The 18,430-nt window shown below is 39.9% G+C and overlaps 1 protein-coding gene across 1 annotated transcript in view; it reads left to right on the forward strand.

Annotated features, from left to right (window-relative positions):
- The first annotated feature begins 5,724 nt into the window (after positions 1-5,724).
- Positions 5,725-18,430, forward strand: part of LOC111271778 (calcitonin gene-related peptide type 1 receptor) — a 37,070-nt gene continuing 24,364 nt past the window's right edge. The window contains exons 1-4 of the mRNA XM_022852768.2: positions 5,725-5,836; positions 12,316-12,491; positions 13,922-14,136; positions 17,781-17,918. Of these exons, the coding sequence (XP_022708503.1) occupies positions 12,454-12,491; positions 13,922-14,136; positions 17,781-17,918 (391 nt within the window). The 5' untranslated portion in view covers positions 5,725-5,836; positions 12,316-12,453. The remainder of the gene's footprint in view (positions 5,837-12,315; positions 12,492-13,921; positions 14,137-17,780; positions 17,919-18,430) is intronic.

Here is an 18,430-nt window from a genome sequence, read left to right on the forward strand (position 1 = left end):
TCATCCAGGCATTGAGTGCATTGACATAGCTCAACAGACGAATCCTACGTATTTTCGGAGTTTGTATTTTTTTACCGGCTGTTTGAAAGATAGACTAATTGTCGTGAACATTCAATCTTAGAAGTCGTACACAAAGACTACTCCACAGGTCCCCTTCATTTATCATAGTTCTTTTTAAGTGGAATTAAATGCGCCATGATTATTAGCCTGAAGTTGTGACTCGACTTTTGAGCAGAAAGACGCAGTTTCTCAGTATTCGCTTAGTATCTTCGCTGGCCCTGCACCTAACGTTATTGGGAAGAAGGAAATACGTCATGCAGTCGAAAATTTGAATCCATCAAAACATGTACGCGGTAAGTTATTGTCTACACAACTACATGATTTAATATACTTAAAGCATAACGACTTCACATTTAGCTGACATTTGGAACCCGTCCAGAAACCCTGACGATGACTTTCTCACACGGTCATTTCTACAATGACAACTATTTACGCCTACAGCCTACAGCACAACTAGCTATCTTCTTCGCCAAGGATATCTTACTATCCGTACCGAATCGAGAACTAGCGATCGAGGAGAGATTTAAAGAAGGCCTGCTCCGGCCCGTCGAGATTTCGATACCGATGCAATTTAAGAAAAAATTACGTTTTAAATCTGCTAAATTTCCGTCAGCCCAAATCAGCTCGAGCGCCTTTACAACAATGTCTGGTTTACAAGCACCGCTCTGAGCACACGGTTTTCGTAGACAATCTGCTGTGCTCAAGTTCGTAAATCAAGGCTGCATGTACTAGAATATATATATTTTCTATTTCTATGAAGTGATTAATATAAATATAGCAAGTGATCTTTGCAGTGGCCGAAACATCATGAGTGCCAAAGTGAAGTTGCTCGTAGAGAATGCATTAACAATAGTTCTATTGATTATTGGCAAATGTGTCCCATATCGTATTCCACGATTTGAAAGTTTTTTGGGAAGTTGCCTTAAAGAATCACGAATGCAACTGGACGCAAACGATACTTGTTGGTAAGGAATGCACCGTTGAATGCATCATTGAACCAGCTAGGTTTATTACCAGGTCTCGGTTCAAACCCGGGCATAGACACACTTCGTTTCATGTTGGGAGCCAGCCGTCTGATGGAATGCCAATCGGCGATACCGTACGTAAACCTCGAGATAAAGAGGGTCATCACAAACAGATTGATGGGTTTGTTTGCGGGCAGCGGCATACGATCTCATGGCTGGCTGGTTTACAGCCACAGAAATGTTTTTTTTTTTGCTGGCTAAATAACGCCTTTCCATTATGGCCGCTAATTTCATTTGGCATTTGATCGAAGCTTGTTGTAGAATACTTTATCCCTGCTTGGCTCTGTCATATGTCTGCATGCGTTTGAAGAGCTTCAAGATGGCATTCGTTGAGAGATCTTGCTGACTTAACTAATGCCTAAAATTGATACGGATAACCAAGACATTTGAACGAGTTTAGGAGAGTCGAAGTATACGATAAGTTCGCATTGATATGCGCAATAAAGAGTAGTACCAGTATGTCACACCCAAAGCAATACAACGCATGAAGCAGTAGGGAACAACAGCAAAGCGTATATCTTCTTGCTATAAAGTGGATTGTCAGGGGAATTCGTACAGCGAACGAAATGGATGAGCAAAATACGAATCTTGTATTGAAACTGAAACATCCAATCGTAAGAAAGTTGGGAGGGGAGCACTGTTTTTCCCCTTTCGGCCTAGAACAGCAATACCAGGCCAAACCAAGGCCCATAAATAGCGCGTCCATATACACAACGTTGTCTGGTAGTAAGCTCTAGATATTTACGTGTTCCGAAGAGTTATTTAGTCAAGAGCACGACAGTGGTACGAGTCTAGGGAATACTTTAATGCACACAATCAGAACAAATCCCTACGGTGCTTAATTCTGCTTAATCATTCCCTTGACTTCCCCACTAATTCGAAACCTGACGTAGAATCCCTTTGTATGAATGAGTGTAATAAATCTGGGGCTGACTTAGCTGGGAAACGTTATTTGCTTCTTTATTAGGGTACCCGCAAAGGGAACGATAGGATTCTTTCGTAATGTGGTCATTCCATAGAATTCCGCACTCTTTAGATAGTAATAGTAGTAGGCATCGCGGATGAACAGAATTATAGTGTGCACTGTGTATACTCATTAGACAGCGCTTGTACTGATGCCTGCGCTATTTTACTATAAAGCTCGTAAAATTCATCTGTAGCACGTTTTATGATAGCATTCGAACAACACCTCACAGAAGGTGACGTAATCCTAACGTTTAGTAACATGCTTTTTCCATTGAGGAGATATAGTATGATTAGTAGCAAGTAATGCTTATTATCATATTTAATTGTATAATTAAAGTATCATTATTTACATATGATGCTAGATATTCAATAATACGATCGTATAAATATACACTACTATATATCACAGGATCAATGATGATTGTTCATTTGTATAACCTTAGGCTGTAGAATTCATAGGCTTGAAAAACTGAAAGTTTTCGGTATAGTCTTCCACGGTTCTTTTCAGTCACTGTCTCTTATCGCTACCGTGCTGAAAAATTTATTGTCTATTTCAGCAAACTTCTGCTTCCGCCCGCTGAAACAGTTGAGTCCAAAACGGGACCCCTCCGACCCTTGATGAGCACTGGGCTGTCGGCAAGGAAATAAACTAATAAGTTTCTTGCCGTACGATGAAGGCTCCGAGGACGCTCCAAGAAAGAGGCATTCGCTGGACTGAGTAGTTAGAGATTCCCTGCTGTGAAGTTCTTTTAATTTATATTTGCCTCTTAAGCTACGATTGGGGCCACTTTGCGGGCGAATAGGCAAGGCGCTTTCATAAAAGGAAGGCGGCTTGAGTTCCTGATTGCACAAAATGCGCTCAACACTTCTTTGTATCCTCCTGTGATGTGCGAGGTAAACCTGGTACCGCATACGGAGGTAAGCAGCCCGAGATAAGGGAATTTGTTAACGTACCACAGAAAAAATTCGACAAGCGACAGTATATTGCCAGCCATGATCCTGTCTTCTTTTTGAATTTTGTGGCCTTCGTCTTATTCAGGTTAACCGTTAATTTTAGTTCCGTTATACCCATGTAAAGTTTAGCTAGAGCTTGTCGCGCTTAAAATCTGTTAAGGTCGAAGGATTACCAAGTCATTCATTATCGTAAAGGATAACCTCAACCAAATTTGTTCATCCCCTTATTCGATCACGAATATTTCTCAGTGAGACTGTGAAGAGCTTAGATTATCACCTTGGACAAGGCTCTTCCTTTTTGGGAAGGTGTTATTTAATTTTTATATCGTCCCTCTGTAAAATCGTAGCCAGCAGGGGGAGAATATTTCACGGTGCACACACGTACGTCAAGGTATAAAGAACCAGATTTCTGCGTGCAGAGTCGAATGAATAAACAAATATTGTCCATAGGGGGCTTGCTGGTGTTTTGAGTGCATTATGTTAGTCATCAGGAGACTTCATATTGTCTTCAGCGAGCGCTTTCTCCGAAATCCATTCTGTTCCTTTGGTATAGCTTTCCTGCTTTCTAAAAAGGCAGACAATATTTTAGCCAATTTACCGGCGAGCATTCTGTAGCATGCGCTCCTTCTAGCGATTCCACGCCATGAAGATGGCAGATTTAGCTTACCTTTGCCTTTAGGAATCACCAATAACGATGTATGCTTCCACCGAGCATGTAGACGATCAGGAGTACAGTTCAGTAAGAAACCAAAACAAAGGCACGTTTGAGGTGTTTATCCTGGACCCCGTCCGGGCATGCTGCCTTGTTATTCTGCAGGTTCCCGAAAGCCTACAGAACTTTTGGCGTCATGAACCTTTCTTCGAGTAGGCTGGGTTCTGTCTTGAATTCCGCATCACCGATCAGAGAAAACAATGGCATATCATGTGAAATCATATAATTTTCTAGAACATACCAACTTATTAAACGTACGGTCGATCCACAGCGTGCTATGTGGCTGCTTTTGCTATTTGCGGAGTTTCTGTTATGTAACGTACGTTATTCAGCAGATAACCTTAAGCGCTGCGGTCAGACGGCGAGCTGCTAGCTATACGTTAGCAGCTCACCGTATTAGCTTAGTATATATGTTAGCAGCTCTGAACGCATCAAGCAAGACGACCGAGGTTATCCAATCAGGTTCTGTATTGTTATTGTCGACAGGGCATACGACTGATTTCGATGAGGTGTTGTGCATAGCTCTGTGTGATGGCATGAGGTACTTGGATGACTTTGTGTACCTGCTACAAGAAATTATCCACATCTACACTAGGCGGCAAAAATTGGTTCTGGAGGCCCGGGATGGCCCAACAGCTGTAGTCCGCAAACGTATTTCGAAGCGCTCATCTGCAGCTTGAGTCGAGGCGCGAGTCACTAGTTATGAGTAAGGGAAGGTCAAAGAGAGCAGCAAGTTCTTCTAAATCGCTAATGAACTTCTCTATTTGCACATATCTCGACTCTGATGGAGGCGGATACCAGCTCCTACGATGCAAATGCATGGACCACTCAATGCGATAACGTTATTTATAGCTAATCTTGGTGAAAGGTTACCTAATTCATGTTTATAAAACACAGATACCTATCATAAGCCACCATTCGTTCGAGCTGGGTATTTCATGGCGTCGAAGCTGAGAAGATCAAGTTGGCAAGTCAACCAGTTATCCGTCAGTATGAGAATATCGACCCTTTTCCGAGCTGTCAGCTCAAGAAGCGTTAATATTGCAGGACCCTTGCAAGTCCGTTAGGCAGCTCTCAGCATCTCGTCCAATCTGGTCGCGTGCTCCTGGATCAATTCTGTTACGTCTGGTTACGATAACGTTGGTAAGTGCCACCGTGTCCTGAGAGTGCTGTACAAGTGGACACCGCTGCGGGGACTTAACTCACAACATCTTTAATCGTAAGCACTTGTAACAGAAAAGGGTAGCTCTTCGAGTCCGTTGACTCGACGGTGAATACGCTGCTGACGATATTAAATCATGCAGAGATTACGTCACCGCCTTAAAAGAATCATTTCTATTGAGGATCTGCTGAGGGACTCAGCTAGCGCCATAGACACGATAATCCCTGATTCGACAAATCAAATCACAGTGATATATAGGTTGTAACCAATATGGCTAAGGGAAAACTTGCACTATTATCATATTCTCCTGAACATACTACTTGACAAACTAAAAAATCGTATGGAGACATGGTGCTGCAACAAAGAGCTCCTGAAAAAGGTGCAGCTTCCTTCTCTCAGAACGCCAAGTCGCTTGCAGATCGATACAAGCCAACAAATAACCAAAACATATATACTATATTTATCATATCTATTGGGCAAAATCCCAACACACGTTGATTTTGTCCAGACTACAGTAGTACAGATAGAAGCAAGAGGCGTTCTACGGTTAGGCATATAAACAATTAAATTTCATTCTTTCATTAAGATTTTATAGCTTCTAGCCGATATTATAGATTATTATACATAAGGAAATGGCCAACCATCAGGCCAATTGTTTCGCAACGACAAGCCTAAAAAAAATCATCAATTCAATTGTAGAATTAATTACTTAATTATTGCGATTTATTTAAGTTGCTGTAATTGCCCTGAAGTTTAATGACAGATTAAATAAACGTTGAAGAATCTCGAGCCAGTATGTGCTACCGATATCCTGTATTTCTTTTTTACTGTATGCTAATCTTTAATTTTTGTTAATTGCTTTTAGGTGACCGAATCGTCTCGTCACGGCGACGGAGAGTGCGCAGTTCTGGATTGCCATTTATCAAATTTGGAACAACTTTCTTTTTTCTAAACCTAGTATGTTCAGATAACTTGCTCGATTCAATTGTACGATAATTATTTTTTACCATATCTGTCAGCTGAGCTGATGCTAGATCGAGGATTTTCGAATCTGAGACTCGTTCGGTTTGAATATTTGAATTGTATTTAATCGAGAGCGTCTTGGGGTTAATCGGCGGACCGATACTTTGTGCACCGATAAGCGCCGAAGATGCTCGCTTTTTGCGTGTGCAAGCCTCTGAACCGTTTCAGCCGTGAAAGTTGTTAGCAGAATCGGCAACAGAGCTACGCCTGCTTTTTTTCGAACTTCATCCGTGGATTAAGTTTACGTCGCTTGTAACGTCGCTCGGAAACTATCTTTAGCCCTATTTGTAAACCCTTGAAAAGTAGGTCTTGAAAATGAAACACCAACAACAAAACACAACCACTGGAACAGCTGCCTCAACCCAAAAGTGGGCAAAAAAGGGAACGAGAATCCTACAGTAGAAGCTCTACATTCAAAACGATCTTGTCCCCTATGTGTGGACTGCACGGCCTCAGCCATGCTGCACGCTGAACAGTTGGTAAGACAGATCCGCAAACTAAGGCAGCTCTGTAGTTTGCCTGCACCAAGCTTATTAAGCGGACAATTTTTGAAATATTGCCGCTTGAAAACGAAATCATGCCATACATTATGTTCCAGCTGCACCGGGTTTAAGCTTAACAAGGCGACATGGAAATCTTCAAGAACAAGCCGATGCGCCCTTAAAAGATAAAACGTGAACGTGTCTGAACAGAAGCAAGCAACCCGTGTTGTGACTTCGTCAACAAAGACAGTACTTGTTGTGTGCGACTTGATTTGCAAGACCCTCAGACCGGTCTTGCGAGAGCTCCGCCTTGGAAACCACTTATCGCGGTACCTATAGTTACAAAAATAAATATAAATAATGCGATAAGCAACAAAAATAAGCGCTTCGAGATTCTGCTGTTTTCGTACGGGTAAGCTAGAGGACGAATTCATAGCCGCAGTTAAGTCGTCTACTATTAATCTGGAAAAGCTACACCCAGGGTCAGAGCTGCATGTTCTGTCGAACTGTAAGGCCGCTAGTGAAATGTCTGCCCGAAGGGAAACTCAGTTAAAGTATGCCTTTCGCTTTTGCGCTTTTCGTCATTAAGAGTGACTGATACAGTTATAAGGATGATGTAGCTAAGAAAATCGCTTATAACATCGTAAGACGAATCAAACCTTTTTTAGGGCGAGGATCTAGAGAATTTGGAGGGGAAGTCTGCAGACAAATCGCAGGGACATGTCTGCGCCGGTGACCCGCCGCTTTGATATTACCGCAGCTTCCGTTACCATTGACGATCAAAGGCTTCTTAAACCCAGCTCTAATTACGCTAAAGGCCCAGACCAGACCCAGGAGCAGCACCAAACCTCGCAATCAAATGGTGAGCACGCTCTCGGAGCAAAGGCCAAGGTTAGAGCCGCAAGAACGCTAAAGGTCATTTAGTAGAACTGTATGAACGTCCCCATATTAGCGCTACTCAACCCGAAAGCGTGGGATACAATCGATCTCTTGTACACACAGAGACCCGGGCAATCGGTTCGTTCGACTTATCGAAATCTTGCTTCGTCTACTGCCGTGCACAAGAAGGAATAGATCTTAGCCGCTCTACGGGCGAAGTCTCGACATTTTGCAATCACGAAGTTGGGGCTTTATTCTACGCCATTGGAAGCATTGCTCATCAGGAAACATAAATCTTAACTGCGTAAATTAGACTCAAAGAAGCTCATTAGGTCCCTCAGCGCCAAACTCAGTGGATGTTGATATCTATTTGCATTATCTTGTTGACGTTTTGCGATCTTCGATTCGTCTCACGAGATATCGGCCATGCTTTGATCAGAATTGCAACCTCGTCTGCCTGGCCCAGGATGTATATAGGCTACTGGGGGTACTGCAACCGGCAGCGGAGCCACTGGCCTCAATGTTTAAAGTGATCTACCGAAAGACGTACGGATCATAGCATAAGAAATATTTGGCTATTATCATTAAAGAAGTCGAGACTCAGCCACATAAGTGGCTTGGCTACGCCAGGCGTGAAACGTGTGCCATCGCCTCATTAGTGCTCATCGATTCTTCCCTGGGAATCTCAGCGCTATGTGCACTATATGCGCTATAAACCGACGACGGGCGGACGTGTCAGCGCCATACTGGGCTGCTATGTTCAACGAACGTCTTTGTTTCGGACTGCTCCGTCTTCCTAGGCTGAGTGCAATGCTTTTAGCTATCTCAAAAGGCAAAGGCGATCCAAACTAATCGACATCGTGGCGCAGGCTCTTGTATCTGCTGGAAAATAGACTAAACGTATTCTCCGAGAATGTGAGTGGGTTACCTAAGGAGCAACATGGATTCACGAGCATTTGAACGAAAAGGCATGTACGATCCCAGCCGCCGGTATCAAACGAATTTTAAGTAGCTCTCGGCAATACGCCTACCCAGACTTTGACAGAGGTTTGTAGACTTCAAAGGTACCTTCAAAAATGCTCCAAAGAATATAGCCTCAAGTACGCTCACCGAAGTTGGCGTTCTTGCAAACGTGCTTAACTTAATGCCAGCGATGCAGTTCTTTTTTTAGTCACCCCAACGTGCAGGAGGCCCTAGCCAGGCTACATTCTCCGGTTTCGGGATTGACTCTGACCATTAACCTATTCAAAAGCAAGACAATGAAATTCAGGAGAGGTGGCAGCGCATATACAGCTCAATATGCCAAAAGGCTACAAACGTGTAAAGAACGCTTTCTGATAAAAATGAATAAATAGGTTTGATTGGTTGGTATTCAGATGTGACTAGTTAGAGGGCTTTAGCAGGGTTTTCCACCAATGTACCATTTGCAAAATCCACAGCTGAAGCTGAAAGTCTATATACTATATATTAGACGAGCCAACTTTTCTAACGCCGCCTTGTTGATAATAGTGACTATAATTAAATGCTGTATACTTTGCACGCATTTAAGTTTGAAGTATAACGCCATTATGATTTCTGGTATTTTTATAGCCTAGATTTCAATTTATTTGATTATACGAAAACAGTATGTAACCCTCATGATCTGTTTTTGCAAGTGTCAGAGTAAAATGTATAATAGAACCACGTATTGAAAAGTATAGCATAATCGGTAAAAGCTTTCCTCGTCAAGACTAATTGGGGCAATGTTAGCGGAACCAAAATTGAATATTTAACGCTAAGTATTTTTTTCATAAATTCACTATTACTCATATACAGGGTTCCACAGACCGTTACGTTTTATACGACGTTTTATAGACTACTTGGTACTCTTATTTTCTTTCATCGTTTATGTACCATATTCAGATGTTTGCTTTTTTTTGTTTCAAAACAGGAGACGAAAGGGAAAGTTTCATAAGCATGTACCTTAAAAAAAAAAAAAAAAAAAAGCAAAATCCTCACTTGAATCTTAAGGAACTAATGGAATCTTGAGCGATACTTAGAGCCTCTTCGAAAAATTTTACACAGATTATTTTAATTTTGTCTCTTTCGCAATTATACAGTACTGTTTATACGATAGACAAAGAAAAGCTATTGGTCAGATGAGCAAACCTTGCTTAGTTTTCTCTGGGCCGGTTGTGTGTACCGCCTTGTAGCTACCAGTCTGACCTATTTATTAACCTTAGTCAGATTATAACGGACAATGACATGCCTGTATTGAACTGTTATTTTATACAACTAATCCAAATATACATAATTATGAAACAAAATTATACTATGGAAGGGAAGAGTTTGCGAGGAATGTCCTAGCCTTAATTTTCTCTTCCGTCTTAACCGCTGTCCTTAGCGGTCATATTATCTAATTTTTCCTATACAGACATGAAAAAAAGCCTATATAGTCTCTTCTGACATAGTCCCTGGCATTATCTGCCACTACTTTTTATTGTGTTGCGATATGTCCGTGAGTTTCCAACAAGCGTTTTCAACCTTTCCTTTTCGTACGTATACGTTTAGGGAGGCAAACAGCTATAGCTGACACTTATCTAGTACGCGTGTTAATAATTAAATATAATTCTTGAGTATTAACGCTATTGACTTCTTTTTTTTTTCTGTAATATAAGTAACGTTTAAATAAATGGAAACGTCGATGGAAAAATTGTAAAATTGTCCCGTCACCCAATAACATGGTCAGAAGCCCCGAGAAAGGGGGCATTACGTACATAATATGAATGGCTCTGTACGAATGAATGCGTAGAACATTTAAATCGTAATTCTGTGAAACGGAAGCGTTTCCATTAAATGTTAACTGTAGGCTATATTATAAGCAACGAGTGAGCCTGGGGGTGGACGTATCTTGCCTAGACTGCTAGTAGAATAGATCACTGATTAATTTTTATTAAAAACGATGTAAATGTTTACGTCCGAAATTTCAACTAGTTCGTAACTGAAGACGGTATCTTTTACTAAAGCTAGCTCGTTTATCGCGTACTTGCTTTTTCAAACGTATATAATACATCCGTTTTTCGCATAAGGCCTTTTTCTCAGAAGATCAAATGGGCCTACCATTTGCTTTATTAAAAAAAAACGCTCAGCACGAGAGTGTAATGTAATGTATGTTGGAAATCTTCAAAAAAGTAAAATATATCGAGCGTACACTGCAATAGCATCTAATAGAGTGACTGAACAGAATGGCTTCAAACTACAGCTCAATAGATAGAGTACCATATTCTCATCTTTCTCTGTCGGGTTTTTCATCGTTTAATTGCGCAGACCGATATCTATATATTTTATGTCAACTGCCCTGAGAATAGCGCCCTGCGAATTATAGTAAAGCTCTTTATTCTGTTATAATAGATTACGGATCGAGTGTGAAAAATGTCTCTGATACGAACTAAACCTTACGCTCAGGAATATAAATGTAGTTTCAGCAAAATTTATATTGCTCCCCTTTGCCCAGTAAATTCCTGAAAAGACTGCTTCTGATGAAACCTTTCCTCAATCCAGAAATCGTAACCGGAGATTTTCATAGGAATATTACCTACTTAGATGCTATGATACTTCGTCATAAAGGCTAGTCGTTTATGAGTCCACGGCTTTCCCTGAAATATTTCAAATACATGAGTTGTATTTTTTTTTTTTGCTTCAGATCATTTTCGTAACCGATTCCAGCCAGTTGTACCTTCCGACGACAGTTATATTACAGAAGATATTTCAAATATAGCCAAATAGTAAAATGTTGGGATTATTCAGTAGTGGTTGTTCTATATGCTTAATATATGTAACGCGAGGATGACCTGATAACACATTGGCTGTTATCAGTTTTGTGTTACAACTAGAGTTACATTCAGATCAGCTATATATAACCGAAGTCATCTAAGCGTCAAGCACTTCTGCGGTGCAATGGCTAAAGATACACAGGATGGACCGGAACAAGGTTATTGGCATGACAGGTCAATATCATTTTCGGCAATCTTGCCTTCTTGAGACTTGTGGATGTTTTTTCTTCACTTGACAATTCCGCTTCAGGATATCGGCTATTTGGAAAGCTTCGCTCATCGTATTGACCAGTTGCCAACACGTACAAGTGTTTCATCTCGCTTACGTCGTAGCACACGTCGCATAGGATTAGATACAATTCAGAACCCACTCATCATAAGTACTAAGATGGCAGTTAGATAGGCAATTAGGAATCGATGTGCCGTATGTTTAACTTGTGTATCATGACTTACCAGTTCCCCTTTACGTGAGCTAGTAAGCTTTGGATCAACGTGACACATTACTCCAGTTACCATTGCTCTAAGTACCCTTTTCATTTTTTTTAGCTATAGTTATTCTTTCGTAAGCACATAAGTCTCAAACATAAAACAAAATAAAAAAATATTTATATGACGGGTGACAAGAAGAGGGAAAATACAATCCTATTAAACATGAGACAGTGTGTATTACATATAATTTTAAAATAACTAATAGCGGCGTCCATTCAGCTTGTAGATGAGGGATATCTATGCGTCTTCGCCGAAGACCTAATAACACATTTCTAGCTCTAAAAAACTATAGCATTATAGACTTGAGAAGCTAGTTCCTTGATTCTGCTGATGAATGTAAAACATGCTTACGAATTAAAAAAAAGAAAATTTAAGATCTATATTGATATAAAATAAAAGATTAGAAGCCCCGATTAAAAACTGACTACATTAATAATTTGACTAATATTAATAAAATTAATATTTTGACTAGAGAACGCGACAAATATAAAATACTCACAAGTTCGACGAAAAGGAAGTTAAAACATGAGAGGGAAGTTAAATCTGTTATCTGCAGGGAGGCACTATGCAAAACCTGCTTTACGTTTTAATACTATCACTCTTATGGGTAAACCTTAGTTTCGCTTAACGTCTCTGGGAGATAGCCCAATATACGGAAAGAACTGAGATATGAGTGGGCTATGCACGTACACCGTTAAACTGTTATTCAATCTTGTTTTTCTGTTCTATTTGTATTATTCCCTTTCTATAGGCACTGTTTTCCGTCGAGCTAACAATCGTGGAGGCGGTATTGTCGAGCAACATAACGGGTACGTGTCGTCTCGAAACGGGTGCCAGATTACCCATCGACGACTTCATAAAAGTCACTGCTGCGAGATGCTATCGATACATGCATGAGAAGTCCTTCGTACCCGACACGCGGTTAACGTGAGTACTAAGATGGCCAATTATGTCCATATTACCTGAATGCTTTAGGAGCTAATTCTTGTTCAGCTATAACCTCGGGTAAAAGTAGGCCTACAGTGACAGATAACATAGATTTATAGTTGAAGAGAGAATAAGCTTCCAATTGAGTAAAACGTTCTCTTTAAATCAATTGGATGCTTTCAATTTTCAGCGCATTTTTACCTAACTATAATATATTCTTTCCTAGGTTTAGTCCTACATTGTTCTTGACTGTAACCATACTTTTATTTCACCCTGTATGCTCTTGTATACGTACGTGATCTATGCACAATTATACTTCCCTTCACAAAAATCATACAAAAAAATAAACTGATTCAGTTTTTTTACTTTCATAGCCGTAGTTATTTTATATTTGTATAAATGTCCCATATCTTACCCCTAGGCAAGAGCCATCGCGCGCTTATAATAACAAGCCGTTATCTCCAGTACAGCGGCTTGATGGCAAGGGTAAAAAGCTGTAATTTTTAGTACTAGCGTCCAATGCAGATAATTTCTCGTACATTTTGTTCTGTCAATGGCCGAAATACGCATAACAGATTGTCTTTAACAGCCTGCATCCATTACTTTTTGCCTCCCGACATAAATATGCGTGCATGTTTCGTTTCGTATATTCGAAAGACAAGTTTTTTGGGAGAGCCCTGCTTGTCTTATTACAAACGAGTATTGCACCTATTTTTACAGTGCAGAAAACGATCCAACTAGGTCTTCGTTCTCCTAATATTTATACGATTAAGGTGTTTTATTAGAAATACCCGGAAATATATAAAGACTTACAAGGCATGGTTTCAACGGACGTTAATCGATGATATGCGTTTTAGTATATGAAGTTCTCGAGTAGAATAATAGATTTAATGTTTGCTACCACGCGAAAATATCATTGGATTTACACAACATGGGATACCAGTAAATAACGAGATAATCAAAAGTTCTAGTTTAACGTAAAGTTTGCTACATTTTTTTCTTGCTAAAGCCATGGTCTAAATTGAGAAAAAAAAAAAAGCTATAGGATAACGTTTCACAACGAAGGCGGACCTTCATCTAATGAATCTAACTTATTTAAGCATATCATCTCAGAAACGTCCGTATCAGCCGGTGAATCTTCGCTAAAGCAAAGTAAACCTTCGAATTCGTTACATGCCAAAACGATTGTAACCCTTCCACTTGACAGCAGGATAAATTATTTTATTCTTGTTAGCTTAAAATGAAAAAAAAAAGTTATCGAAATCAGTGTAATATCATCGGAATCGTAAAATTGGTTGGCTGTAATAATTAGGGACTTATGCATCAAAGCTAACAGACATAATATATAAGCAGAATTATTAAGAAATGGCTAATTACAGCGCCTCATCAATCATCAATTATAGTGTACTTTTTTTGTTTCGGCCTTTCAGCTTTTGCGGTGACCGACTCTGCGATGGAGCTTGCCAAAACAGCACGCTTTGCTATGAACACCGTGGCATTGAGGCAGTTAAAAGCTCGAACGAGAGTGGCCTCGTGTATAATACGTTTGCGCAGTCCTTTAACGCCCTTAAATGGGAAGGCTGCGCCCAGGAAGCGCAGAAATGTTGCCTGGAGCAGCTCGCCACTAGCATGGCTAATAATTTGGGTAGATTTTTGAATTAGCCTAGGCAAGATAGAGTGTTAATTGTTATAGAACATATGTTACTGTTCGGTTTTTTACCTTTATTTTTTGTCTGCCGATGACTAAATACAGAATGTAGTTCAAAAGCTCTCAAGTCCTGTCCGTGTCGTTCTATCACAGCATTTTGCCTCGCGTCGGGTGGCAAAGGTAACATTTTCGACGTTTGTTTTTTTTTTTTTTTTTAATATTTCTAATGCCAAATCACACGATGCAATCCAGTACATTTGCTTCGCATTAGTAGTGGATATTACGGCTACGAGGTCTAGACTAACTAGCAGTCATCATCTAAAGGTAGCGCAAAGCGATCCTGGATGAATTTTAAAATTCAAAAGTGAAGATGCTAACAAGCCATTTTAGCTAGTACTTTAAGGTGAAGATTCTCTGTCACCTATCGCTATATAGAGTCGTGTAGGAAACTTGCGGCCTCGACCAAAAGCAGATAATTCGTTTGAAGAACAAGAGAAACGCTTCCCAATGGCGTGTGGCACATGGTTATAAGCAAACGAAAAATAAAAAATAGCCAACAAAAATCTGCCATTTTTTTTTCATCCATATATATTTCGGTTGCTCGGCAAATTGTAAGATACCGCTAGTAGCAATTCAGGTTTTATCGGTAAAAAAGAACCGTTTTACTTCTCTGTTGAAAAACAGGCCGCCGTAAGTGAGGAGCAAGTTAGAAGTGACGCAGTCCTACAGAGCCTTTTGCGTTCACAACCTTTAAATCGACATCTATGTTACGAGACATACTTCCAAAAGCCGAAACATAGTATTATTTCTGCTTTATTTATCTGCTGACTAAGAGTTCAACTACTATTCTAGACAGAGCAGCTAGAAATAAAACAATGCGTCAGAGTTGTCTCCATGCCTAACCAGGACAACGAAGACTATATGCACATGCTGCTAATAGAAGTTTCGACGCTGTACCACAAATTTTTGGCCTGATTGCAAACATACTAAAACAATATATATTGAAATACGATGAAGTAGACATGGCGTATTAAAAAGAGCAACGAGGACGTTGTACTCAGCGCATGGATGTTACGACAGATGGTTTTACTACTCTATCCCACGTTTTTCGATTATGTTCGTTCTATGTCTCCTTTGAACTATCTTAATAGACATAGTGTATCTTGATGTTCTTGGGCGATTTATGTCTTTATTTTGACTCTTGTTGACTATTAATTGGAGATGCAAAAGGCGAGAACCGGATCACTCAGCATCAGGAGAGAACTGCGGCTCTAATCGGATGACTCTTTTTATCCGTTTCTTTGGGACGACTGGCGATGCGGTCAGAGAGAATAGTAACTGGGCGGGGTGACACGATGAGTTGATAGGGGCTGGTTTTTACGAAGCAAGTGAAAAATGGCTAAGCGAAGGGGGTCCCTCAACTTCAAAAGGCGGAAATGACTGCTTCGGTCCTATTCCTTAGCAATAGTCATCGAGACGTCAAGTGGCAATTTGAGGCGCCATTTCGTACCGTCGTAGACCTCAGGAAAAATGTTTGTTTATTTGGGATCATAGTGAAAAGAGATGTCTGTACCCATAACAACGATATATAGTTACTGCGTTGCAATGCATGGATGCTGGGGCAGAGTCATTGTAAGTTTACAGCAGCTGCTGCTGCACAAAAGTACGGGTACAGCGTATGATAGGCGACCATTTTACATCGCTAAAATTCGTCTGTACTGCTTCAGTCACATCAATAAGCGAGCGTTACGAGCGATTCCTATATTCGCATCTGAACTGTTTCCAAACGAAATAACAAAAAACCATATCTCTGCTATGAAATATTTGAAGGTAAGTGGCACCATGAAAAAATAATTAGAAGCACCTTTGGGTTCCGAATTTAAAAGAAGGCTAGGAAGATTTTGCCCGTCATAGTAGACTATTTCGAATTTCCATACACGTCCGATTCATGTTGAGCGGTCATCGGAGATAGAAGTTAACCTGGTTTATATTTAGATTTATTTCTGCCACCGTGTATATTTTCATAATCTAGCTAGGAGCTACACATCTAAGAGTTCAGAACATTTAGCAGTAATATTGGAATTCATACGGCTATCTTGCTTAGCCTCTCATGTCGTGGTTCACTAATTTTGTCAAATCAATTTTATTGAAATTGGTCAACTGTCGATAAATCATCAGCATCCACATAGATTCAAACTTGAATGCCCTCTAAATATATTACTCAGATAAAATTATGGGGCCTATAATATATTATTAATTTTTTCGAAGATTTCAGCTAGAACGTCGTATCCGCACTTCGTAGTTAAATACGCTGAGCACAGTGTGGCTAAAAAGTTTATGGCGTTTACGGATGCTAATTTTTTTTATATAAAACACTCTTGTCCTATATTTTATTAAGCATGAGCCTACGAGACGTGGCAAAATGGGGCCGAATTTTTATCTGTGTAAACACAATGCGGGTTTCAAAAGCAAACATTGAGATTCAACTACTTGAGTGCATTATGTGTAGACGCAGCATTGGCTACCGATTCTCAACGACCAACACTCAAAATAAGCAAATCAATGAACACGCAGGATAATCTTTAAGAATGACGATAATACATATATTAACTTTTATGTGCCTTTTTTTCATTTAGTAAACGAATACAAAGTGTAGGCCCTCGAGAAATTAGTCAAACCGAATGTTGCTACTTTGACTGGGTCGTCGTCAAGACATCGCTTGATGTCGGTGGGAGGGAACAGAAGGAAAAGAGAGAGGAAGTTCCAATGAATTGTCACATATCTCAATTAATCGCAGTTCTACGACTTGTTCAGTCTAGAAAACCCGCCACTTGTCCAGTAAATAGGTGAAATGACGTCTTCAGCGTTCTCTATCGTTGCCCTGCAGTTGGTCGCAGCTTAAGTTGGCATTGCTCAAGAAAAACGATCTGTTTTCCACGCCCTTACTCGAAATCTATATATTATAGGCGCTATGGTCTTGGTTTAAACTTGTTACAACAGATGTAATTAATTGCCTAGCGGGACAGCTGCGGTTACTGCTATTGTTTATAAACGAAAGTATGCCATCTAATCTGTAATTAATTGTATTTGGTAGAAAAACTTGGCGGCAAAACATTTTCTTTTATAGATTATGCTTAAACCTAACAGAAAGGCATCCAGATATAATTGAACTATGGAGGATATGCGAGTTCACATATGCTTCTTTCGTTCACAATGCAACTAGGCATAGGGTCCTCTTTCGTGAGTCTTATGTTGTTTACCATTACTTCTTGCTGACCAACGTTCGACTGACCTGTAATGGCTTAACGAAAGTCATGAGCAAACGTTTATACAACACCACTCCTTTGATTGAAAAGCAAAACAATTCGTGTTTTTATTGTTTGGGTTGTTGTCGCGTAAAGTTGATTCCACTTAGCAGTGGTCTACATGATCTGCTAATAGAAGACTACAAGATTTATTTAGACAGGTCAAGAAAGGTTAAACGAAAAAAACATTAAGATAGGAATTCTATTAAAGGTGATAACCGGTCCTGAAATGCTGATCTTATCAATGTCACTCTAGCGAACTTCCAGAGAAATATAAGTACCTAGCTTAGTTATAGTGATGCAGCCCAATTGTATAACTTTTTTTGAGAATTACAGGCAGCTCTAAGGATGGCCTGTTTTGCCCAGCAACGTGGGACGGCTGGTCCTGTTGGAAGGACACTGCAAATGGGACAACAGTATCTCAGTTTTGCCACGACCATGTCTATCAACTCACAAAAAAATCATTCTGCGAAAGTAAGTATATTTCTTGACATAATTTTGTTGATGTTTTTTTAATTTGGGTTGAGTTGCAAGGTGCATACGATAGATTAAAATGTATTTCCGATCTATCTAATTGATTATAGTACAGAAGGTTAAACATCTTTACTATACTCATTTATCAAACTCTTATCATTATCAAGCTCCTCCAAACCAAGTCTTGATAATGTGTTTTAGTCGCTAGATAGCATTAGAAACCTCTTCCACTTGCTTATTTTTGGCGACACAGAATTTCAAAAACGCATATTGTGGATATTTAATAAACGAGGCCGCTGCAGTGATCTGTTCTGGGTATTTTCTACCACCCGTGACATTTATAAACGGCTTTTGTACTATACGCACTCCTCAAAGATCTTCCCAGATACAGATCCCTGATGAAACATGATTATCGTATATCTAAAGGGCCGTCTTATTTAATTGCGTATATGAATACTGTTATGTTAACTATATAGCCATTTATACAGAGCATTAGTTTGAATTGGATTCAT

Source organism: Varroa jacobsoni, unplaced genomic scaffold (genome assembly GCF_002532875.2).
Source record: "Varroa jacobsoni isolate VJ856 unplaced genomic scaffold, vjacob_1.0 contig01009, whole genome shotgun sequence".
NCBI classification, from domain to species: Eukaryota; Metazoa; Arthropoda; class Arachnida; order Mesostigmata; family Varroidae; genus Varroa; species Varroa jacobsoni.